This window comes from Hordeum vulgare, chromosome 5H (assembly GCF_904849725.1).
Source record: "Hordeum vulgare subsp. vulgare chromosome 5H, MorexV3_pseudomolecules_assembly, whole genome shotgun sequence".
NCBI classification, from domain to species: domain Eukaryota; kingdom Viridiplantae; phylum Streptophyta; class Magnoliopsida; order Poales; family Poaceae; genus Hordeum; species Hordeum vulgare.
The window spans coordinates 485,286,319-485,311,940 of record NC_058522.1 but is presented as its reverse complement, the minus strand read 5'-3'; the positions used below and the strand labels follow the sequence as shown (position 1 = coordinate 485,311,940).

Sequence of the window (25,622 nt, the reverse complement as noted above, 5' to 3'; positions counted from 1 at the left end):
AAATTTTAGCCAACCACCATCCCTACAAAACTCATATCATCTTGAACTTGAAGTAACCAAAATTGTTGTACTCAGTTCTCAGAAGCTCATGTGCAAGCCTGCAAGGTAAGCAACACAAGAACCGCGGAGCATTGTTCACATCGATATCTCAAGTACAAGAAGGATTTCAAGCAACAATACCAATACCAGTCGTCAATCTCTCAAAACACATGTTCTGAAACAAACTAATACAGTAGAAACTGAACAAAGACATTTTCTGAAACAAACTAATACAGTACAAACAGAACAAACACATGTTGTCATGCCCAACCATAACTGGTGTCAAAACAGAAACTAATTGGTTACATTTCTTTTTGTTTTATTATAGCTTCGAGAATCCCAACATGTGAGTGACACAAACTTGCAGAGGTTTAAAAAGCATTATCCGTGACAACGGAAACAAAATTCAACGAACAAAGTTCATTAACAAAAAAAATCTGATGATGCAGCTTAAGGCTAAGGAGAATCTATGGCTCCCCTGCAAACAGCGGTGCCCTACTTGTCTTGATTCTCCTCCGACGCTTCCTGCTCGTACCGGCGTTTGAACTTGGCAATCTGGCCCAGGCTTTGGGCCATCTGGCGCTTCGCCCTCATGTGGTACACCTTACCGGTGTGGTTCACCTTGGTCATCATGATGTTGATCAGCCGGCCGCTCTGCGTCACGTACGAGATCCACTGCATCTGGGGATGAAGTCCCTTCCTCATCCTTCCAACCTGGAATCATTCGCAAGGTTGTCAGACAACAGGGGTGAATAGCAATACATATCTATTACTATCAAGTTTCCAGATGTTAACGGCGGAAGAAACGTCCATTTCCTCAACAGACACGCATAAGTTACAAAATCATGAGCAGCATTCACCTCTCAAAAATACTACTTACAAAATCACGATCAACATTCACCATGATTTCCCTAAGAAAGCATACACCATGATTAATGTAGGACCTATCATAACAATTATATTCCAAGTTTGCAATATAGCAGGAGTAACACATCCAAAAAAAGGGTCCGGTCATATGATTGCAGAGAGATTATCAATGGTACTAGTACTTCAAGATTCTCGACTCTTTGTGGTCATTTCTGGCCACTAGAACACTTGGTTACAAGAGAAGTTGGCATGGTATGCAGACGCGGGCATGGAAATATAACTTCAGCAGCTACATGGGCGATTCTACTGGAAATACGCTGTGCTCTAGTTTCCGGCTGCTGCTGCTGCTGCTGATCTGAAACTGAACAGCCCATATTTTGATCCAGGCCATTTGGCTACTTTTTTTTGTACAGATAGTCTGCATCCCTGCATATTCATTGTTCTAGCCGAGCCTAGTTATCGTAGCAACATGTGTGGCATGGAAATAAGCACACGTGAGACAGCCGCTTAAATTAGCACCTTCCTCTTGCTGTCCATCTACTACAGAAAACTGGAACAAAAGAAAAAAGTAACTTGAAGATGACATGCACAAAACTGAACTATGTTGTCCTCCGAGCTGCAGCTAACCAATCAGAAAGAGGCATGCCATACAAGGTACTATAAACGCGAGCCATCGCATACACCCAAATCGCACACGAACAGCGCCTCGGATCAGCATGCACACAATCAGCCAATCCACTGCCCAAGCAGATCGAACAGCTTAGGGTTGTACCTGGGGAGGAATCGGCAGCGAAGAAGACAGGGGTGCTGCTGGTCGCCGGCCTGCCTCTTGGTCCTGGCCTCCTTCGCGCTGCAGGTCAGAGAAGAAAAACAGATCAGGGGGGAGAGGGGGGGACCAGGGCAGGGAGAGAGGGCATCCGCCGTCGCCGCCGTCAGTCATCCATGGGGACGTCCGAGGGAGAGAGGGCAGGGGGAGGCCCAAGCGGAGGAGACGGAGAGAGAGGGGAAGGAGAGGAGAGGGGCCGCACCTCGACGCGCGCCGCCGGACGCCGCCGCCGCTCCTCTGTTGGCGACTCGTGAGAGAGAGAGAGAGAGAGAGAGGGAGGCGCTGGAGAGGGTTCTGTCAGTGGGGGCCCGCCTGTTAGTGAGAGGGGAGGAGGGGCGAGATAATAAAGGGAGGAAAAAAAAAACGTTTCGATGATAACAATAGCTCCATCGCGTTCGTTCCCCCTCTGACGGTCGTCGCACTCCGCCCGCCGAGCACTCCCACCGAGCCAGAGGAACGCCGCCGGCCACCGCCAAGGGATTTGCCTCTCACTCCGCTGTCGTCGTCGTCGTCCTCCTCCACGGCTTCTCCGCTCCGCTGTACTGGCGATCCGTCCGTCCGGACGGACGGGGACTGGTTCCTTGCTGGTGACGAACCCTAACTTGCTTGCACTGTCCGGATGATTTTGATCTCGTCTTTTCTTACCTTGCTGTGAGGTGCGAGCAGTTTAATTCATCCACTTTCCGGCGGATTCGTTGGCTGCTTGGCGAGCTGATGATAGCCGTGAGTTCCTTTTCCGGAAGAAAAAAAAAGGGGGGAAATTTGGGGTTCCAGTCCAGCCGAACCCCATGTAGCTCTTTGGGTGTCCGGTCGGAGGGCTTCTTTGCGCGGTTTAGCCCGTCGATTGTGCTCTTGGAACTCAATTTCTGCATGTTTCCGGGTTTTAGGGGGATGGTGTTGTTCGGTGATTTTCTTCCGAACACTTTCTACTTAAGGGAAGATGCAAACGTTCGTGTGCCTGTTGCTTAGTTTACTGTGTTGATTCTTGGAAATTTATGAACAAGTGCTTCTTTGAGTATGAGTATATAGCACATGTCAGGCAGTCCAGTGCCAATTTCGAGCAAATGGTCATAAACTGGTACCCGATGCTAATACAGTGTTTTGTTTCTTGTGCTTGTGTGACTGAACAGGCCACAACCGGAAGCTGTAAAAAAATAATTGTGGCTTGTTAGGATCCCGGGAGCCGGCAAGATGCCCTACTTTCCAGACGAAGTGGTGGAGCACATCCTTGGCTTCGTGTCGTCGCATCGTGACCGCAACGCTGCATCTCTCGTGTGCCACGCGTGGTACCGCGTCGAGGGCCTCACTCGCCGCTCCGTCTTCATTTCCAACTGCTATGCGGTGCGCCCTGAGCGAGTGCACGCACGTTTCCCCTGCCTGCGCTCGCTGACCGTGAAGGGCAGGCCATGTTTTGCTGACTTCAACCTTGTCCCCGCGGGGTGGGGTGCCACAGCGGAGCCATGGGTGGATGCATGTGCCCGTACATGCCCTGGCCTTGAAGAGCTCCGCCTGAAGCGGATGGTTATCACTGATGATTGCCTCAATCACCTTGCCCGTTCATTCCCCAATTTGAGGTCACTAGTCCTTGTTAGCTGTGAGGGGTTCAGCACGGATGGTCTTGCTACTATTGCCACCAATTGCAGGTCAGAATGCTACAAGCTTGGAAGTCATTTACTTTTCATGTTATGATAATATTACTGAATGTGGATGTCTCCCATTAGATGTTGAATGTTAAATGGGTTATCACCAGCATGGCCTCATAAACTGCAATCCGTATTCAACCTTCTTGCCATATCCAATTTATCGTGATGCTCTATAATTTTGTAACAGATCATGGAAGCTTGTTTATCCTTGTACAGTTTGTTGAATCTTGGATACCAGAATTTATGTTATGTCTGTTTTTGAATGGAAACCCATAAACTATCAATGTAATGTAAAAGATCCTACAGAAAGCCTTGATAAGTCCTTGGCAGTTGGCATTGCTCTATCTCCATTCCATGAGTTATGATAAACAATCATGACTGAGATTGTGGATGCACTTCAGTTTATTAAAGAAAAATCTTATTTAAGGGATGTTTCTTCAAACCAGTTTGTGCAAACTCATTTAAGAGATTGTAAATGCATTGCATACTTGGGCTTTCCATGTTTCCAGTGTTATATAATCTGCATGACTGCATGTATACATTTCGAGATCTGGTCAATATAAAAAAGTTAGGTATGCTGCATTTATATAAGTGGAATCTTGATGGCTCTTTCACCAATAACTTTAAATGATATATGTGGACTGTTGGTGATTTACATATAGCAATGTAGCATCACCAGAACATCGGAAAGAGAGGAAGGCGCTAATGTAGTAATGTTAGTTATGTCATATTATTCCAATTTAAAGGAGGATTAGAATACTCGAGGGTTCTTTCACCAGTAATTTATTGCCAGTTTCAAATATGCCTTATCTAGAGTGTCTCGACCCTCCCATCAATATAATCGAAGGGCTCACGTTTTTTCTGAAAGCAAACTGCCATGGAAACCCCTACAGTATAGATAGAAATCTAAATTCATGTCTATGAGGACTTGAACCTAGGTGGTGGGGTTGTACGTCCACTCCATAAACCTCTTGAAGAGCTCACATTTGAAGTGCTACCAACTCTTAGTAGGTAAATAATGGTAATTATTCACTATGCTTACCCATAATCATCGTACGTATTTTTTACTTTTAGTTTTGAAACTCACCACAAACTTGTTACTGTAGTTGCATAATTTGGTCTCTGCGTGTGGATTCCATGTGCCCACTGATCGGCATTTACATAAGGCTAGGGAATTTCAGCATTATAAACTGCAATTCCTTAGTACCAAGGACCGCAACGGGGTAAACACTACCTAAGGGTAGCTGCTTGTACTGGCAGTCTCAGCTTGGTCGGGGTAAAGTCAGATCCTAGGTGCAAGCGATGAACTTTGTAGGAGATAACAAATTGGTTCTTCATTCTTTAGGTGCTGTGTCATACGGCACGCCTTATATTGGTGAGCCTGCCCTCTTAAACAATGATACTCCTTAAGTCTCACACAATGAAACCTGGAGATCACAACTTGAAAGATAAAAAAAAAGTGGTTAAAGGGGGTAGTTCCCTCTCTAAACTGTGTGTTGTTGAGGTAAAACTGAGGCACCTGCGGAGGCTGCGCCTCAAACGCGGGTGGGGGAGCTCACAGGCGTGTGTTCTAGCCAACAGAACACCGCTCGGTTCTCGCAACTTCAAAGATAAGATAGTGGAAGATATCTTCTTATTAATCTTAGGTGTACATGGTTGTTACTAGCATTGTGCAGCCCACTTAATGTAGGCCCGAGGCCTCACGTTCTGATCTCCACCCATGACATTTGTAAAACCTGTAAGTACATAAGGCACTAAAAAATTGTTTCATATTTATTATTAACAATTACAGCTATTATTACACTTCCAGTAATATTTACATATTTTTCTCATGTCTAGTCATAAAGCATCATTTCCATGTGACTCCAAATTGAATTATTATAATTTATGTGACATATATTTGGTGATACCATCTTTAAGGCAATTCAATAGTTTGCGCACTGTCTGTTTGTTTTCTGTAGAATTGGTAGGTCGTTTGCATCAGGAGTCACCAAAAATGATGTCATTCGTAAACCAGATTATGTTGGTAACAATTAGAATGTTATTACCTGGCAAGATTTGTGTATCTTGGAAGTTATTGTCTCATACACATGTCCTGTTCGATGAAGATTAATTCATCTAGACCTCTCTTCAGTTTGTTAAGTGTTGCTTCAGAAAGTTCTTTCAGTAATTGCAACTCATATTACTTAATTTGTAACTCTTCATTATAGGTTTCTCAAGGAACTTGACTTACATGGGAGTCAGGTGGAGTTTCGAGGCCCTCATTGGTTTAGTTGTTTCCCCAAGCCTTCGACATCATTAGAATCCTTGAATTTTGCTTGCTTGGATGGAACAGTGAGTGCTAATGCATTGGAAAGTCTTGTTGCAAGGAGTCCAAATCTTAAAAGCTTAAGGTTAAATCGTGCAGTTCCAGCAGCTGTTTTAGCCAACATTCTTACTTCCGCTCCTAAGCTGGTGGATTTAGGTACTGGATTGGTTGCTCAAAACAATAATGCTGATGCACTCAGTCTCTACAATGCTATTCAACAATGCAGTTCTCTGAATAGTTTGTCTGGCTTTTGGGATTCTCCACGTTGGATTACTCCAGTAATTCATTATATTTGCAAGAACCTAACATGCTTGAACCTTAGCTATGCTCCAACGTTTCAGACAGCTGATCTTATTGGAGCTATTCGCCATTGTCAGAATCTCCGACACTTGTGGGTAAGGTTTACTAGCACTGGTGTTGGGGAAATTTAGCCTGTTTCTTATTATGTTGAATTACTTCATGCAGTTACTTTACTTTGTTGGTTGTGTTGTTTCACTTCAAGCCTATGAAATGAGATGTTTATATATTTGGAAGTTCTGCTTTTGTCAATCCTGTTGTACTGCAATTAGCAAGGAATGTTGCCCAGTTTGCTGTTTTAAAGTTGTACTTTCTAGGCAAGAATTTTGTTTATTTAACACACAAAATGCATTTAGTTCAACTTCTTATGTCTTCTTACTCTTTAAGAGAGGCTGCATAAGAAGTTAAGAACACACGTTTACCTGTTGACTGATTTAACGATCTAGTCTGTACTAGTATAGGCATTTGAAAATATCAGACCCTGCGAATGTGGCAAGATATAATAATCTTAAAGATACCAGCAAACTTTGGAATTACACCCTTTTTATCCCTCTTGGCGTCTTCGGTAATGCTACAATGGTTTGTAGTATGCATTTCTAGCCATGCTGTGCACAAGGAAAAGTTGTAGGTGCGAAAAATCTGTCAACTGTATTTTGAGAGTAAGAAAAAATGATGATTTAGTAATAACTTATACGGGTTGATTGATGTCAGGAAACATTGTTTAATAGCTATTGTACTTGATTGTCAGTGTTACTTAACGTGCTCGCCCACACAAACCACACACAAAGAGCTGACATAATTTTGGGTGTTTTAACATCTCTTTGTGTGCATGTTTCTGATTCCGAAGGTCCTTGTGTGGGTGTTTTAACAGCTCTGTAACTAGTATTGAAAGGTTACTTGAAGAGTTATAGTAGTGGAACACTTCTGATAAAAGGATTCTTAAGAGTAAACTTTTGTTGTTCATATGTTTCTTTCATTTGCGTTTTGTCCTTGCTGGTTGTGTCTTCTTATAAAATGTTTTAATTCACCTTGTCTTAATGGTTTTAGGTACTAGATCACATTGGCGATGCAGGATTGAAGGTTGTAGCCTCTTGTTGCCTGGAGCTGCAAGAGTTGAGGGTATTTCCTGCAAATGCAGATGTGTTAGCAAGCACTGATGTGACAGAGGAAGGGCTGGTTGCAGTATCTTCAGGCTGTCGGAAGCTAAGCTCTGTTCTCTATTCCTGCAGCCGAATGACTAATTCTGCTCTGATTACGGTGGCAAAGAATTGCTCGCGAATCACATCCTTCAGACTGCGTATCTGCTTGCATGGGTCAGTGGATGCCGTGACAGGCCAGCCACTGGATGAGGGTTTTGGGGCAATCGTCCGGTCATGCAAGGGCCTCAGGCGTCTATCTATGTCTGGCCTTCTCACGGACAGCGTGTTCCTGTACATCGGCATGTACGCTGAGAGGCTGGAGACGCTCTCTGTTGCGTTTGCAGGAGATAGTGATGATGGCATGATCTACGTGCTCAATGGCTGCAAGAATCTGAGGAAGCTGGAGATGAGAAACTGCCCGTTTGGCGACACGGCGCTTCTTGCAGGCATGCACAGGTACGAGGCGATGCGCTCTCTTTGGATGTCGTCGTGCGACATCACCCTGGGTGGCTGCAGGTCCCTCGCGGCAACCATGCCAAACCTAAACGTCGAGGTCGTCAGCCAGGTGGATGGAGTCTCGTGCGATGCAAAGAAGGTGGAGAAGCTGTATGTCTACAGGACACTCGCCGGGCCGAGGGGTGATGCCCCTGGATTCGTCTCGGCACTGTAAATTACCTGTACTATCGTGGTTAGTCGGTTTCTGTGTGGCTTGTAATTTTTTTACGGTGACTTAACCGCGGAAGAACCTGCGCGTGCTCAAGGCTAGAGTTTCGATCATCCTGCTATTTCACTTACCAAGTCGATGGAAGCAGTGTATGCTTGGTTGGTGATCAGATACTTTGTTTACATATATGCATTTGATACAGAATGCAATGGGCAATCAGTTAAAATGTGGTATTTGTGTGTAAATATTGTTATACAGAGTAGTGAACTAGTACAGTATGACTCTTAGAATCGCGCAAGTCAGAAAGGCAGTAATCGTGAAGCTTTGACATTTGGATGTGGTTACAGTTAGTTTTGAGTTCGACTCATTTGGGTTTTGAATAACTTTGGATGTGAAGGTTTCGTCCATGGTAGAATGCAAGGCTATTCTATTCGTCCGATCGGAAATACTGTATTTGGTGTAAGGACATAACTGAATGGAAACAATGGCTAAACCATGGCAATTGTAGGAAACATAATGTAGGGGACATAACTGAATGGAAACAATGGCTAAACCATGGCAATTGTAGGAAACAGAATGTAGGGGTAACGTGGCAATTTCTATGTAGAATAGAAACAAAGAAGGAAATGAAAAAAAAAAAAACAAGAAAGGTAGTAGTAGAAGAGCCTAATGATGATGAAGGGAGAACTTTGGTTACCAAAACCAAAGAGTATTTCCATCTCACCAGTGCAAAAAAACACAAAGAACTTGTTGCAACTCGACTATAGTACTGACACTAGCTAGGAAGATGAAAGAGAGCTCTGTTTCTTTACATTTACAGAGTAAAATTTCCTTGTCCGCTGCAAAATTCTTGGCCTGAGTCGAATCGAACTACTGTGAATACCTGACGAGCTTTCCAAGTCCAAGTCCAAGTGGATGCATGCCGATTCCTTGCCGTAAGTCGAACCGGCGAAATCGAGGACGCGGCGGGGCTTCAGGCCGCAGCCTGCTCACACATGTCGACCGGGCGCTGCAGCTCCGCCCTGACGGCCTCGATGTCCTGCTCCACGCGCTGGCGCAGAGCGTGGAGGGGGAGGGCCTGCGCGTCGTTGGCGAGGAGCGCCTGCGCGTCGTTGGCGAGGAGCAGGAGGCGCACGGCCAGGGCGCGGGTGCGCTGGCCTGGAGCGCCGGGGCCGACGCGGAAGGAGAGCGCGTGGACGCGGAAGGCGCGCTGGCGCACGCGCTGTATGCGCTGAAGGCAGAGCGGCTCCCGGTGGAGGCCGGGGAGGTCGATGCGGCGCAGCTTGGTGAGGATGCAGGAGATTGCGCCGAGGTTGCGCATGTCGTGGAAGCGGCACACCGCCCACCGGCGGGTCTTGGGGAGCAAGTCTCTGGCGTGGTGGAGAAGCTCGCCCATGGCGGCGGCATGAGCAAGCGACTCGATCCCGGCGACGTACACGACCCGGCGGCGCCGGCCTGCGCTGAGCAGCTGGCGCGCGTGCCAGAGCGAGTCGACCGGCATCGGCGGCGCCATCGCGCTCTGGCTCTCGGCGAGCGAAGCTCCTGGTCCTGGCCCTCCGCGCTCTTCTCCGGCTGCGGCTCCTCTCCTCTTCTCCGGTGGGCGGTTGCGGTTGGGGATGGGGATGGGGATGGCGGTTACGATTCCAGCGTTGGGTATATATAGGAGTGGGGGAAGGGCGGGAGATTGGCGCCGACGAAACCAAGAACCGTTGCGTTCTTGGTCTCGCTCTCGCGGGCCCCAACCACCGCAGCTCGTCCACGTCGCGATGGAGCGAGTTCACCCGGTTCGGCTACGGGTACGGTGGGGAGGACCGGTCTCGGCTAGCATTGAGCCGTGATTCATGCCCATGGACGCCGAGGTCACCGTGCAGCCGCCCTCTGCAGTGCTCCTATGCCTAAGCTCCAGCTTGCTACTCTGTTCGTCTCCGCTCAGTTTCATGGGGCCAAGTGACCGCCGGCAGTGCGTGGAAGGTGCTTGATGAAATGCGCAGAGATGAGGATATACAGAATTATAGATAGATGCAATGCTGACCACTCGACTCTACGGCCACCTAACCACACAGTATAACCGCGTGGGTTTTACTTTTACTTGCCACTAGTTAACTGCCCGTGCGTTGTCACGGGGCATATATGTTCTTATGATTCAGCATCAATTGTGACTAACAAAATATGCAAAATCCTTGTGTATATGAGTTTTTTTGTATTTCTTGTTATTCCTTCATCCATTTCTTCCGCCTCTCCAATCCAAGTTTGTGATGCTCGTTACCATGGTTGATGGCGCACCCGGCTTAATTCTAATCCTCCATTCCACCTTCGTCTATACACACTTAAAATTTAAACATATAACTATGCAATTCTCATATTTAATACTATGCTTGTCTTAGTAATGTATACCTGCAATTGATAGTGTCATGAGAAACTTCTCTCTCCCTCCCTCACTCCCTCCCTCTCTCTCCCGCATCAGTTCCACTACTTCTTTCTGCGTGCATTAGGACAATTTGTCCAGGAAGCTGCTCTACGAAAGGATGTAAGTCAAATCTTCAAATGACTTTCTTGCATGCAACACGCAGCACACACAATCTACCAAAGATGAGCAACTCTAAATGAGAATTCAAAAGCAAAGTGCATGTATTCAAATGTAATTCATGTCGGTGCATATACCTCCACCCTGAAGTATGAATTTGGAACACTGAAAAAGATAATAGTGGCTATATTCACCATGTCGATCTCGATGTCACATTATGTTATCGTCTGCAAGCACATCAAAGCTACACAAAGGTATGACCAAATATTAAACTTCCAAGCGAAGAAATTCTTTTTTTACATTTCTTAGCAGTTGCAATAATCTGGCATATACTATCAAACATAAGGAATTAAAATCCCCTTTTCGAGCATACAAGACATTCATGCTGGTTAGAACAACATTATATGTGTCATCTTGGAATAGTAACCAGCGAGGCCTCTATTAGTGTTCACCCTGTAAATATTGTCTCGAGATTTGCGTCGTCTGAGGAGCAGCCCCACCAACCCGGCTTCAGACGTTGTTATACAATCTATGGGATACAACATATCACCTTGATGCTCATTTACTTTGTCATATCGCCTAGAGCATGACCAACATGGCCTTCCTGCTGTAATGGCTGAACTTCATCATCTTGTGAAGCATGAAAGGAACAATATCTTTGGAGCAGGACCTTGACGCAACCGACAACGATCAGGTGGGCATTGTCTCACGAAGAGGCGGACACCAGTATTTTGAACAGATGAACCTCAAGGTGAGTAGGCATTGCAATCTGTGTCTCTGCTCGGCACCCGTGACGAGACTACAGCCAGCCGACGAAGGAGGGTTTTGATTCTTTACTGTTCGGGATGATCACCTTGCAGACATGGCAGAATCTGAATCCTTCCTCTTTCCACCTGTACATGTTGGTTACCTCTCCTTCACTACACCATATGCACACGCACACATACACGGTACACCACCATCAGCTTCAGTTCGGTTTGGTCAGTTGAATTGCTATTTTTTTGTGAAAAACAATTGAGTTGCCATCAATCATGCATGTATGTACGTACACAACAACTATTTCATGGAGGAAAGCAAATGCAGATGTTAAGCCTACCGCTCCTCCTTCCTCAAGGTGAAAAAGTTATTTCTCGACACTCTCCGGCTGCCAGATCACATCGTCGACCGTCAGTGGCTCCATCTCAATCAAACACCCTCGTGCGCACAATCTGCAACCAGTCTATGTCATCTTTTTCAGATACAAAAATGCCATATGCTACATCACAGTACAATAAATTCCCTCTTCATATAAAACCATCAAGAATCAATGTTTATAGCTGTAAAAATAGGTCTGACAACGTTCCATTTTCTACATACCCAACGATAACAAAACAGCTAGTACCGAAAGATCCAACATGAGATTGATTACCATGGTGACGAACAAAGAAGGTCGGAAGCCTGTAACAGACTCAGCCCACTTACTCCTTGGTGCCCATCATGTGCACGTCGCCACTCTCCTTCTCCTTGATCTTCCTGAGCTTCCTCACGAACTACCGACTGTGATGGGTGCATTCTGCACTTAACAATGAGCTTATCCACAACACCCAGGCGCAATGAAGAGGCTCTACGCATGTGGAGGTCGAGCCGTGCAATTGGAGGACAGCGGTTAAATCAAATAAGGGTCACTGTCGACGTCAAGGACACAGGTGACTGTCCAGACCAAGTCGTACGCAAGACACACGTACCCTGCCTCAATCTCAGTGAGCCGTCCCTATGCGTCCGGCGCTTTGCAGAGCACAGGCGGTGGCTATGCATGAATCTCAGGAAAGGCTAGCACGGGGAGTCGTAGGCGTATGTCAGCGACAAAGGTCGACGCGAGCAGCGTCTGGATTGCAGTTACTGTAGTGAACTATCGTGTTCAGAAACTTGTTTAGGTTATATCTAGTCCACGAAATAATGAGATTTCATCAAACACAACAGGTTAATTAGAAAGTTGCCTTCCTTATTTGACCATCAACATGCATTATCTACAAGTCAACACTAACCTCATAAGAACCTTTTTAAAATGTGCATTAGGAAGCATATGTTGACATTTTATTTTTTTATTTCACAAACCCTCAAGAAAAGATGATGTTGCTAAAGTGAAGAAAAAAGGAACGTAGGTAAAAACACTGGAAAGTGAAACCAAACCTGGGGATCCGGTGTGGCTCCGGCAATTCTCCTCGACTCCTCGACATAGTTCATGATTTCAAGATTAGGGCTCGCCTTCCTCTTACCCTAATACCTGTAAAACCCCTTTTGGGAGGCTTCACCTGTGGAACAGCAACAGAAACAAGAAAAGCATAATCACTAATGGGAACCAAGGAAACGCTGCAAGTTATAAATGATTAGTTTACCTGTTCTTTTGTCTTCAATCATGAGAGGAATCATCATTAACTTGTACACCCGCTCACGGAAGTTTTCAAGGTACTGCATGCCTGTGGCTAGAGCAACTCCAAAACCAACCAAATCTGTTATTCTACAAAGAAGCTCTTTAAGTGAAAATGGTGCGTGATTCAACATGATTTGATCAGCATAAGTGCATGAGGCAAGCGAAATGATGCTGAGTCTCACTTATGAGCATTCCCGTTTGAATCATCGCAAATGAGAGAGATTAGATACTGCCAAAGATATTTTGTGTTGTCTAAATACCTGAATGAACCAATTGGCATCCTGAATTCAGTACAAGCCTGGTTGATCTTGTAAACATCCATTCCATGATCAACAAGCAAGAGTGCTGCCTGAGTGTATGAAAAAAACATCCGGTTGACCGCAAAGCCAGTACAGTTTCCCTACATCCAGCAAGGTGACAACTGCTTGTAGAGAGGCATGAGGGGTGCGGACTATCTCAAGAAGAGGCATGATGTGAGCTGGACTGTCAAAAAAAGGGAGTGTATTAGGAAATAGTTCAGGAATCACAACTAAGGAATTTATTCTGAATTTGATTAGCATTTCCTTACGCGAAGAAGTGTGTGCCAACAATGTGATCCCATGGCAAAGGTGGAGAAAATGTTTGATAGTTAAGGCCAACATGAACTCAAAAAATCAAGTAAAATATCTATGAGTTCCTTTTTCTTGCGATGGAAAGTATCTATGCACTCCTTTACATACTATGAAAAGTCATCGTTTGAATTTTCAAGGATATGACATTTAGATGCTTATTGGTCTCTGGAAAATCTTCCATAGGGCACTCACGTGAACTCCGATAGAGACGAAGGATTGACCAGCAGAGTACACCTTGGTCATCCAACTCGGCTTCTCCATTCAGATCCTGATATACTGCTTTCCCAAGTCTCAATATTCTCTTCTCCATAACAGCTGAGAGATCATAACTACATTTAGCCCAGTCAATGACATACATCAGAAAACAATAATGAAAATAGATACCCCAAATCACAAAGAACATTACCATTGCCGCGGATAGGACATGTGCATGAACCAGCGCTGCCCAGGACTGCAACGACCGCACCTTCATCCCGGCACCACTGCACTGGCGTCTTACCATTCCAAATCCGCCCGACTGGGAATATTCCTGTCCAGCCCAACACAACATCTAAATAATGTGCCCAAAGATCCAGTAATAATATGTTCTAAAGATATCCACTTAAATAAATAAATACCACAGTAATGTACCAATTGCAAATTTGCAACACACATTAACTTAGTAATACCTAACGAGGTAGATCTTAGTGAGCTTGAACTCACAATAGGTAAACTGTTCATGTGATGGGCGAAAGGCGGGATGACCGCAAGTGAACTTTTGACCACGGCATGGTAGCGATTGAGTGAAGGTAGGAGGAGGCAAAGACATTCACGCGACCATGCAAACCGCTCGTTTATGCTTTTATAGGGGTATATTAGAGGCTTTAATAATGACACAACAAGTTTTTCTCAAGCATGGAACAAATGATACATATAACTTAATTAGTAGAAACTGGTGGGCTTGATCTACTTCCTAGAAATAGAGAGACGCAATAAGATAATATAGAAGCGATAAATGCTACAAGTTGCTATAGAATCAATAGTGCTCCTAATAAGCTCAAAACTCCCAACACCAGAAAACATTTTCTACAAACTCCTTGTACACTAAAAATTTCAGAGATTTTTTCGGTAGAGGCCATCCTTGCAAAAGAAGAGAACTAATGTATAGATAACTATACACAGTCCATGTAGGGGAACGTCGCATGGGAAACAAAAATTTTCCTACGCGCACGAAGACCTATCATGGTGATGTCCATCTATGAGAGGGGATGAGCGATCTACGTACCCTTGTAGACCGTACAGCAGAAGCGTTAGTGAACGTGGTTGATGTAGTGGAACGTCCTCACGTCCCTCGATCCGCCCCGCGAACAATCTCGCGATCAGTCCCACGATCTAGTACCGAACGGACGACACCTCCGCGTTCAGCACACGTACAGCTCGACGATGATCTCGGCCTTCTTGATCCAACAAGAGAGACGGAGAGGTAGAAGAGTTCTCCGGCAGCGTGACGGCGCTCCGGAGGTTGGTGATGACCTTGTCTCAGCAGGGCTCCGCCCGAGCTCCGCAAAAACGCGATCTAGAGGAAAAACCGTGGAGGTATGTGGTCGGGCTGCCGTGGAAAAGTCGTCTCAAATCAGCCCTAAAACCTCTGTATATATAGGTGGGAGGGAGGGGACCTTGCCTTGGGGCTCAAGGAGTCCCAAGGGGGTCGGCCGAGTCCAAGGGGGAAGGCTCCCCCCCAAACCGAGTTGGACTTGGTTTGGTGGGTGGGAGTCCTTCCTTCCCTTCTCACCTCCTTTTTTTTTCTTTTCTCTTTGATTTTCTTTCCTAGGTGCATAGGGCCCTTTTGGGCTGCCCCACCAGCCCACTAAGGGCTGGTGCGCCACCCTCAAGGCCTATGGGCTTCCCCGGGGTGGGTTGCCCCCCCCCCGGTGAACTCCCGGAACCCATTCGTCATTCTCGGTACATTCCCGGTAACTCCGAAAACCTTCCGGTAATCAAATGAGGTCATCCTATATATCAATCTTCGTTTCCGAACCATTCCGGAAACACTCGTGACGTCCGTGATCTCATCCGGGACTCCGAACAACATTCGGTAACCAACCATATAACTCAAATACGCATAAAACAACGTCGAACCTTAAGTGTGCAGACCCTGCGGGTTCGAAAACTATGTAGACATGACCCGAGAGACTCCTCGGTCAATATCCAATAGCGGGACCTGGATGCCCATATTGGATCCTACATATTCTACGAAGATCTTATCATTTGAACCTCAGTGCCAAGGATTCATATAATCCCGTATGTCATTCCCTTTGTCCTTCAGTATGTTACTTGCCCGAGATTCGATCGTCAGCATCCGCATACCTATTTCAATCTCGTTTACCGGCAAGTCTCTTTACTCGTTCCGTAATACAAGATCCCGCAACTTACAATAAGTCACATTGCTTGCAAGGCTTGTGTGTGATGTTGTATTACCGAGTGGGCCCCGAGATACCTCTCCGTCACACGGAGTGTCAAATCCCAGTGTTGATTCATACTAACTCAACTAACACCTTCGGAGATACCTGTAGAGCATCTTTATAGTCACCCAGTTACGTTGTGACGTTTGATACACACAAAGCATTCCTCGGTGTCAGTGAATTATATGATCTCATGGTCATAGGAATAAATACTTGACACGCAGAAAACTGTAGCAACAAAATGACACGATCAACATGCTACGTCTATTAGTTTGGGTCTAGTCCATCACGTGATTCTCCTAATGACGTGATCCAGTTATCAAGCAACAACACCTTGTTCATAATCAGAAGACACTGACTATCTTTGATCATCTGGCTAGCCAACTAGAGGCTTGCTAGGGACGGTGTTTTGTCTATGTATCCACACATGTAAATGAGTCTTCATTCAATACAATTATAGCATGGATAATAAACGATTATCTTGATACAGGAATTATAATAATAACTATATTTATTATTGCCTCTAGGGCATAATTCCAACAGTCTCCCACTTGCACTAGAGTAAATAATCTAGCCCTCACATCATTATGCGAATTACATTGTAATAAATCTAACACCCATACAGTTCTGGCGTTGATCATGCTTTGCCCGTGGAAGAGGTTTAGTCAGCGGGTCTGCTACATTCAGATCCGTGTGCACTTTGCATATATTTACGTCCTCTCCTTCGACGTAGTCGCGGATGAGGTTGAAGCGTCGTTTGATGTGTCTGGACTTCTTGTGAAACCGTGGTTCCTTTGCTAGGGCAATGGCACCCGTGTTGTCACAGAACAAGGTTATTGGATTCAGTGCGCTTGGCACCACTCCAAGATCCGTCATGAATTGCTTCATCCAGACACCCTCCTTAGCTGCCTCCGAGGCAGCCATGTACTCTGCTTCACATGTAGAATCTGCTACGACGCTCTGCTTGGAACTGCACCAGCTTAGTGCACCCCCATTAAGAATAAATACGTATCCGGTTTGCGACTTAGAGTCGTCCTGATCTGTGTCAAAGCTTGCATCGACGTAACCTTTTACGGCGAGCTCTTCGTCACCTCCATACACGAGAAACATCTCCTTAGTCCTTTTCAGGTACTTCAGGATATTCTTGACCGCCGTCCAGTGATCCACTCCTGGATTACTCTGGAACCTACCTGCCATACTTATGGCCAGGCTAATATCCGGTCTAGTGCACAACATTGCATACATGATAGAACCTATGGCTGAAGCAAAGGGGACGGAGCGCATATGCTCTCTATCTTCATCAGTTGCTGGGCACTGAGTCTTACTCAATCTCGTACCTTGTAAAACTGGCAAGAACCCTTTCTTGGACTGTTCCATTTTGAACCTCTTCAAAACTTTATCAAGGTATGTGCTTTGTGAAAGTCCTATCAGGCGTTTTGATCTATCCCTATAGATCTTAATGCCTAGAATGTAAGCAGCTTCTCCTAGGTCCTTCATAGAGAAACTTTTATTCAAGTAATCCTTTATGCTCTCCAAAAACTCCATGTTGTTTCCAATCAGCAATATGTCATCCACATATAATATTAGAAATGCCACAGAGCTCCCACTCACTTTCTTGTAAATACAAGATTCTCCAACCACTTGTATAAACCCAAATGCTTTGATCACCTCATCAAAGCGCTTGTTCCAACTCCGAGATGCTTGCACCAGTCCATAAATGGATCGCTGGAGCTTGCACACCTTGTTAGCATTCTTAGGATCGACAAAACCTTCGGGTTGTATCATATACAACTCTTCCTTAAGGAAACCGTTAAGGAACGCCGTTTTGACATCCATCTGCCAGATTTCATAATCGAGAAATGCAACTATTGCTAACATGATTCTGACGGACTTAAGCATCGCTACGGGTGAGAATGTCTCATCGTAGTCAACTCCTTGAACTTGTGAAAAACCCTTTGCCACAAGTCGAGCTTTATAAACGGTCACATTGCCGTCAGCGTCCGTCTTCCTCTTAAAGATCCATTTGTTCTGAATAGCCTTGCGGCCCTCAGGTAGTACTTCCAGAGTCCACACTTTGTTCTCATACATGGATCCTATCTCGGACTTCATGGCTTCTAGCCATTTGTTGGAATCTGGGCCCACCATTGCTTCTTCATAATTTTCAGGTTCATTGTTGTCTAACAACATGATTGACAAGACGGGATTACCGTACCACTCTGGAGCAGTACGTGGTCTCGTCGACCTGCGTGGTTCGATATAAACTTGAACCGGAGTTTCATGATCATTATCATTAACTTCCTCCTCAACCGGTGTCGCAACGACAGAGGGTTCCCCTTGTCCTGCGCCACCATCCAGAGGGATGAGAGGTTCGACAACCTCGTCAAGTTCTATCTTCCTCCCACTCAATTCTCTCGAGAGAAACTCCTTCTCGAGAAAAGCTCCGTTTTTAGCAACAAACACTTTGCCCTCGGATTTGAGATAGAATGTGTACCCAACTATCTCTTTTGGGTAACCTATGAAGACGCACTTTTCCGCTTTGGGTTCCATCTTTTCAGGCTGAAGCTTTTTGACATAAGCATCACATCCCCAAACTTTAAGAAACGACAACTTTGGCCTTTTGCCATACCACAGTTCGTATGGTGTCGTCTCAACGGATTTTGATGGTGCCCTATTTAAAGTGAATGCAGCTGTTTCTAATGCATAACCCCAAAACGATAACGGCAAATCGGTAAGAGACATCATAGATAGCACCATCTCTAGTAAAGTACGATTACGATGTTCGGACACACCATTACGCTGTGGTGTTCCAGGCGGTGTCAACTGTGAAACAATTCCACATTGTCTTAAGTGACCACCAAACTCGAAACTCAGATATTCACCCCCACGATCAGACCGTAGGAACTTGATCTTCTTGTTACGATGATTTTCCACTTCACTCTGAAATTGCTTGAACTTTTCAAATGTTTCAGACTTGTGCTTCATCAAGTAGACATAACCATATCTACTCAAATCGTCAGTGAAGGTGAGAAAATAACGATATCCGCCGCGCGCCTCTACGCTCATCGGACCACACACATCGGTATGTATGATTTCCAACAAGTCACTTGCATGCTCCATAGTTCCGGGGAATGGAGTCTTAGTCATCTTGCCCATGAGGCATGGTTCGCACGTGTCAAGTGAATCAAAGTCAAGTGACTCCAAAAGTCCATCAGCATGGAGTTTCTTCATGCGCTTTATACCAATATGACCTAAGCGGCAGTGCCACAAAAATATGGCGCTATCATTGTTAACTCTAACTCTTTTGGTCTCAATGTTATGTATATGTGTATCGCTATCAAGATTCAATATGAACAATCCTCTCACATTAGGTGCATGACCATAAAAGATGTTACTCATAGAAATAGAACAACCATTATTCTCTGACTTAAAGTAGTAACCGTCTCGCAATAAACAAGATCCTGATATAATGTTCATGCTCAACGCAGGCACTAAATAACAATGATTTAAGTTCATCACTAATCCTGATGGTAACTGAAGTGAAACTGTGCCGACAGCGATTGCATCAACCTTGGAACCATTTCCTACGCGCATCGTCACTTCATCTTTTGCCAGCCTTCGTCTATTCCGTAGTTCCTGTTTCGAGTTGCAAATATGAGCAACAGAACCGGTATCGAATACCCAGGCACTACTACGAGAGCCGGTTAAGTACACGTCAATAACATGTATATCAAATATACCTGATTTTTCTTTGGCCGCCTTCTTATCAGCCAGATACTTGGGGCAGTTGCGCTTCCAGTGACCCATACCCTTGCAATAGTAGCACTCTGTTTCAGGCTTAGGTCCAGCTTTGGGTTTCTTCGTCGGATTGGCAACAGGCTTGCCGCTCTTCTTTGAATTACCCTTCTTGCCTTTGCCGTTTCTCTTGAAACTAGTGGTCTTATTCACCATCAACACTTGATGTTCTTTACGGAGTTCAGACTCTGCGACTTTCAGCATCGCAAACAACTCGCCGGTTGACTTGTTCATCCCTTGCATGTTGTAGTTCAACACAAAGCCTTTATAGCTTGGCGGCAGCGATTGAAGGATTCTGTCAGTGATAGCTTCTTGCGGGAGTTCAATCCCCAGCTCAGCTAGACGGTTTGAGTACCCAGACATTTTGAGCACATGTTCACTGACAGACGAGTTCTCCTCCATCTTGCAAGCATAGAATTTATCAGAGGTCTCATACCTCTCGATTCGGGCGTTCTTCTGAAAGATAAACTTCAACTCCTGGAACATCTCAAATGCTCCATGACGCTCAAAGCGACGTTGAAGTCCCGGTTCTAAGCCATACAAGACTGCACATTGAACTATTGAGTAGTCCTCCTTACGTGCTAACCAAGCGTTCTTAACATCCTCATCAGCCGTAGCGGGTGGTTCATCTCCTAGCGCAGCATTAAGGACATAATCCTTCTTCCCAGCTTGCAAGATTAGCTTAAGATTATGAGCCCAGTCTACAAAGTTGCTTCCATCATCTTTCAGCTTAGCTTTCTCTAGGAACGTATTAAAATTCAGGGTGACTGTCGCGTGAGCCATGATCTACAACACAAATATATTCAAAGTGGACTTAGACTATGTTCAAGATAATTAGAGTTTAACTTAACCAAATTATTTGCTAAACTCCCACTCAAAAAGTACATCTCTCTAGTCATTTGAGTGGTTCATGATCCACTTACACTAGCTCAAGTCCGATCATCACGTGAGTTGAGTATAGTTTCAGTGGTAAGCATCCCTATGCTAATCATATCATCTATATGATTCATGATCGACCTTTCGGTCTCATGTGTTCCGAGGCCATGTCTGCATATGCTAGGCTCGTCAAGCTTAACCCGAGTGTTCCGCGTGCGCAACTGTTTTGCACCCGTTGTATGTGAACGTTGAGGCTATCACACCCGATCATCACGTGGTGTCTCGAAACGACGAACTGTAGCAACGGTGCACAGTCGGGGAGAACACAATTTCGTCTTGAAATTTTAGTGAGAGATCACCTCATAATGCTACCGTCGTTCTAAGCAAAACAAGGTGCATAAAAGGATTAACATCACATGCAATTCATAAGTGACATGATATGGCCATCATCACGTGCTTCTTGATCTCCATCACCAAAGCACCGACACGATCTTCTTGTCACCGGCGCCACACCATGATCTCCATCAACGTGTTGCCATCGGGGTTGTCGTGCTACTCATGCTATTACTACTAAAGCTACCTCCTAGCAAAATAGTAAACGCATCTGCAAGCACAAACGTTAGTATAAAGACAACCCTATGGCTCCTGCCGGTTGCCGTACCATCGACGAGAGGGGATGAGCGATCTACGTACCCTTGTAGAACGTACAGCAGAAGCGTTAGTGAACGCGGTTTATGTAGTGGAACGTCCTCACGTCCCTCGATCCGCCCCGCGAACAATCCCGCGATCAGTCCCACGATCTAGTACCGAACGGACGGCACCTCCGCGTTCAGCACACGTACAGCTCGACGATGATCTCGGCCTTCTTGATCCAGCAAGAGAGACGGAGAGGTAGAAGAGTTCTCCGACAGCGTGACGGCGCTCCAGAGGTTGGTGATGACCTTGTCTCAGCAGGGCTCCGCCCGAGCTCCGCAAAAACGCGATCTAGAGGAAAAACCGTGGAGGTATGTGGTCGGGCTGCCGTGGAAAAGTCGTCTCAAATCAGCCCTAAAACCTCCGTATATATAGGTGGGAGGGAGGGGAACTTGCCTTGGGGCTCAAGGAGTCCCAAGGGGGTCGGCCGAGTCCAAGGGGGAAGGCTCCCCCCCCCCCAAATCGAGTTGGACTTGGTTTGGTGGGTGGGAGTCCTTCCTTCCCTTCCCACCTCCTTTTTTTTCTTTTCTCTTTGATTTTCTTTCCTAGGCGCATAGGGGCCTTTTGGGCTGCCCCACCAGCCCACTAAGGGCTGGTGCGCCACCCTCAAGGCCTATGGGCTTCCCCGGGGTGGGTTGCCCCCCCGGGTGAACTCCCGGAACCCATTCATCATTCCCGGTACATTCCCGGTAACTCCGAAAACCTTCCGGTAATCAAATGAGGTCATCCTATATATCAATCTTCGTTTCCGGACCATTCCGAAAACCCTCGTGACGTCCGTGATCTCATCCAGGACTCCGAACAACATTCGGTAACCAACCATATAACTCAAATACGCATAAAACAACGTCGAACCTTAAGTGTGCAGACCCTGCGGGTTCGAGAACTATGTAGACATGACCCGAGAGACTCCTCGGTCAATATCCAATAGCGGGACCTGGATGCCCATATTGGATCCTACATATTCTACGAAGATCTTATCATTTGAACCTCAGTGCCAAGGATTCATATAATCCCGTATGTCATTCCCTTTGTCCTTCGGTATGTTACTTGCCCGAGATTCGATCGTCAGCATCCGCATACCTATTTCAATCTCGTTTACCGGCAAGTCTCTTTACTCGTTCCGAATACAAGATCCTGGAACTTACAATAAGTCACATTGCTTGCAAGGCTTGTGTGTGATGTTGTATTACCGAGTGAGCCCCGAGATACCTCTCCGTCACACGGAGTGTCAAATCCCAGTCTTGATTCATACTAACTCAACTAACACCTTCGGAGATACCTGTAGAGCATCTTTATAGTCACCCAGTTACGTTGCGACGTTTGATACACACAAAGCATTCCTCCGGTGTCAGTGAATTATATGATCTCATGGTCATAGGAATAAATACTTGACACGCAGAAAACAGTAGCAACAAAATGACACGATCAACATGCTATGTCTATTAGTTTGGGTCTAGTCCATCACGTGATTCTCCTAATGACGTGATCCAGTTATCAAGCAACAACACCTTGTTCATAATCAGAAGACACTGACTATCTTTGATCATCTGGCTAGCCAACTAGAGGCTTGCTAGGGATGGTGTTTTGTCTATGTATCCACACATGTAAATGAGTCTTCATTCAATACAATTATAGCATGGATAATAAACGATTATCTTGATACAGGAATTATAATAATAACTATATTTATTATTGCCTCTAGGGCATAATTCCAACAGTCCAATGGTAATGGTGGCTACACCTGAACATCATGCACTGAAATTACATGTCCCATCTATAAACTATACGGAGTCACATAACGAAAATAATGCAACATCTAGCTAGAGAGGAAGTGAGCAAATCTTCATGATGCACAAAAATGACTTTACGACAGGGATAATATTTCTTACATTTGTATGTGATTCATGAATACAACACCCATGCTTGTGAGCCCTATCGGCTGACCTAAATTCAAGTAGCCTGCTCAAATAAAAGCGGCAAAGTCAACATACATACTCTTGGATTCAGACTTGTTGCCCACATCCCCTTTTGGCACCTCCTTCTCCTTGGGGAAATCTGAAACATTTAGGGGGCGCATCATCAACACGGCACCGGTTAAGCGGATGAAAGGAACAACAAAGCAAGGAAGAAAGCTTACTCTTTTTCGACTGGTCCGAGAACATCCGCCGGGACTGCGAGTTGGCGAGCAGGGACCTCCAGCCTCGAACCTTCCCGGCCCCATTGGCCGCCGCAGCCCGGCTCCCTAGAGCGGGCGTCAGGTAGCGACGCACGAGCCACAGCCCGGCGCTGTCACCCCCCGGAAGCTGCGAAGGCGAAGGTAGCGGCGCACGGAACACGCCATGGCCCCCGAGCAGATAACCCTAGGGGGGGCGAACATCGCACACCATGAGCCGATGCACCCGGAGACGCTGGACGGAATGGGCGGGGATGAGAGCAGGCGGCGGGGCCGGAGGGAGAGAGGCTGGACTTACCTGACGCGACCGCGAGGAGCGCGCGAGCGCGCGGGAGAGGGCGGAGAGGCTCATGGCGGCGGCGGTGAGGGCGAGCGGCGGCGAAGGCGGGCTGCGGCCTAGGGTTTCGGCCGCGCGATCGAACGGCCGATTCTTCCTTCTCTTTTCTCCTTTTTCTCTCGCGGTTCGGTGTGGTCCGTGCGAGAAGGACGAAGGACGGAGTGGCAAGACGACGGTTTGGGGGCCGAAGGGGTGGGGCAGGAGCGACGCCAGCGTGCGCCACTTGGCCGCGCAGCCGTCGGCGGCGTCGGAGGTCACCAGGATGCGGATCCCGGCGGCGCCGCGGATCTCCTGTAGGAACTGCCGGCAGGGCGTGTGGGAGACGGCGATGACGCGGAGCGCGGGCTCCCCGGCGGCAGCGGCGTTGGCGATGAGGAACTACTCGGCGTGGACCGCCTGGGAGAGAGGGGCGCCCAGGAAATCGAGGTTCATGCCGGCGTAGACGCGTCCGCTCTCGCCAAGCCCAACGGCGCCCACTGGGAACCGCGAGATCGGGGGGCGCGCCCGCTGCATCGCCGAAGGGATCAACAGGGGCAGCAGGTCCTCCACTCCTCCACCGTCACTACCCCGGCTGCCGTGGCCGCGCGCTCCGCCTCAGCCTGGACGGCGGGGCACCTTGGGCGTGGGCAGTTCATCTGCGTGTGGTGGCGGCGGCGGAGATTTTTCACATGAGAGAGAGAGAGAGGACGGATCTGGGGCGAGAGGTGGGGGAAACTGGGAGAGGGACGTGGGCGTGGGAAGAGGAGGTCGAAAGAAGGAAAGGTGGGATCGTACGATGGTTTTTTTCTTTCTTGCGAGGTGGGATCGATCGCTCGGAGGTCGAACCATCGTGGAGGTTGAACCATCATGACGGCATATCCTGCTTTAATAGTAGAGATGTTGGCACTGAGAGCGTCAGATCTTTGTGTCAAAAAAATGAGTAATGCTACACCTACAAAGGCTTACGTAAAGATTTTACGTACAAACTGATGTGTAAGATTGTAATTGGTAATTGTGGGATGAGGGGCCCCACCCCCACTAAAAATCAGGGGGGAGAGAAGAGTTAGTTTGAAAGGTTAAGTAAACCTTTGTAAGTTTTTGTATGTCTAGCATTATTGCAAAAAAACCATCAACACAAAGTGTCTAGCGTTTTTGGCAACAATTTTCTTTTTTAACGAAACTAGTTATTTTTTAGTGCTTGTGGCTTTTCGCACCGCTCGACGGAATTGTGGTGCTTTTTCTTTTGCACACATTCTTTTTGTCCCTCCGTCGATTTCTGCGACACCTCACCAGCTTGCTGGCTACGAGGTTTGGCTTGTAGAGATAACGTACGGCTAGTTGTCAGCTATGAAACTTTTATGTTAAAATTGTCATGTTATGGCCATCGCTAAGGCAGAAAGGGCATTCCCGAGGTCACGATGGGCACAAGACATGAAACCCAAAGCTAAACTCATAAACCGATCACTATAGGTATCAATTTTGGAAACCCGGATGTAATTCGGATAGTTCGCGCGAATGTTCATGGTACCCGAATCACCCAAAAAGCAATCAAGAGTGTGTCTAGCATTTTTGGCAAATATTTTCTTTGTACCGAAACCAATCATTTTTGCAAACCGTTAGTGTTTTTTGGCTTTCCGCACCACTCCACGAAATTGTGATGCTTTCTTTTTTGCAATTTAGTCATATTTCAGTTTGAATTAATGCACTCGTTCATGCTTTGCTAGCTCATGTTTGGGAATTTCAGATTACCCCCTCCCTCCTTCCGAAGAAAAGCAATTACAGAGCCAAAGACCTCGCGGTCTAGGGTTGGGCGTCATTGACGGCTGTTGTGTCCTAGTAACAACGTCGATGTCTCCTCCTCTCTCAACGAGCATGTCTCTGTGAGATCTCCCTCTCCTGATGAGTAGCTAGTGAAGGCAGGCATGGTTGTTTCAACTCCCTTGGCCCGACGGCGAGGGTTTTCTTCTCCGTCCCAATCGTAGCGGTTGCACACGTTCTCT

General features: G+C 46.4%; 2 protein-coding genes and 1 long non-coding RNA gene across 5 annotated transcripts; 1 reads left to right on the top strand and 2 right to left on the bottom strand.

Moving 5' to 3' along the window:
• Nucleotides 1–334: 334 nt before the first annotated feature.
• On the bottom strand, nucleotides 335–2,044 carry LOC123399695. Its single transcript, XM_045094088.1, has 3 exons — nucleotides 1,935–2,044; nucleotides 1,679–1,756; nucleotides 335–753 (listed from the first exon to the last, which is right to left on the bottom strand). The coding sequence occupies exon 3, from the start codon at nucleotides 742–744 to the stop codon at nucleotides 535–537; it is 210 nt and encodes a 69-aa protein (XP_044950023.1). The 5' UTR covers nucleotides 745–753; nucleotides 1,679–1,756; nucleotides 1,935–2,044; the 3' UTR covers nucleotides 335–534.
• A 61-nt stretch (nucleotides 2,045–2,105) lies between these two features.
• LOC123399694 (transport inhibitor response 1-like protein Os11g0515500) lies at nucleotides 2,106–8,028 on the top strand. Its single transcript, XM_045094087.1, has 4 exons — nucleotides 2,106–2,319; nucleotides 2,863–3,375; nucleotides 5,586–6,078; nucleotides 7,028–8,028. Exons 2-4 carry the CDS (start codon nucleotides 2,924–2,926, stop codon nucleotides 7,787–7,789), a joined length of 1,707 nt encoding a protein of 568 aa, XP_044950022.1. The 5' UTR covers nucleotides 2,106–2,319; nucleotides 2,863–2,923; the 3' UTR covers nucleotides 7,790–8,028.
• A 3,902-nt stretch (nucleotides 8,029–11,930) lies between these two features.
• Nucleotides 11,931–23,649, bottom strand: LOC123397919. 3 transcript variants are annotated; one of them, XR_006610046.1, is made up of 6 exons: nucleotides 23,271–23,649; nucleotides 23,129–23,188; nucleotides 13,735–13,857; nucleotides 12,978–13,657; nucleotides 12,683–12,804; nucleotides 11,931–12,598 (listed from the first exon to the last, which is right to left on the bottom strand). It is a non-coding gene; the product is annotated as an uncharacterized LOC123397919 (long non-coding RNA). The 3 variants fall into 3 exon arrangements; XR_006610044.1 differs by having other exon boundaries at nucleotides 12,683–13,657; XR_006610045.1 differs by having other exon boundaries at nucleotides 12,683–13,643.
• Nucleotides 23,650–25,622: the final 1,973 nt, after the last annotated feature.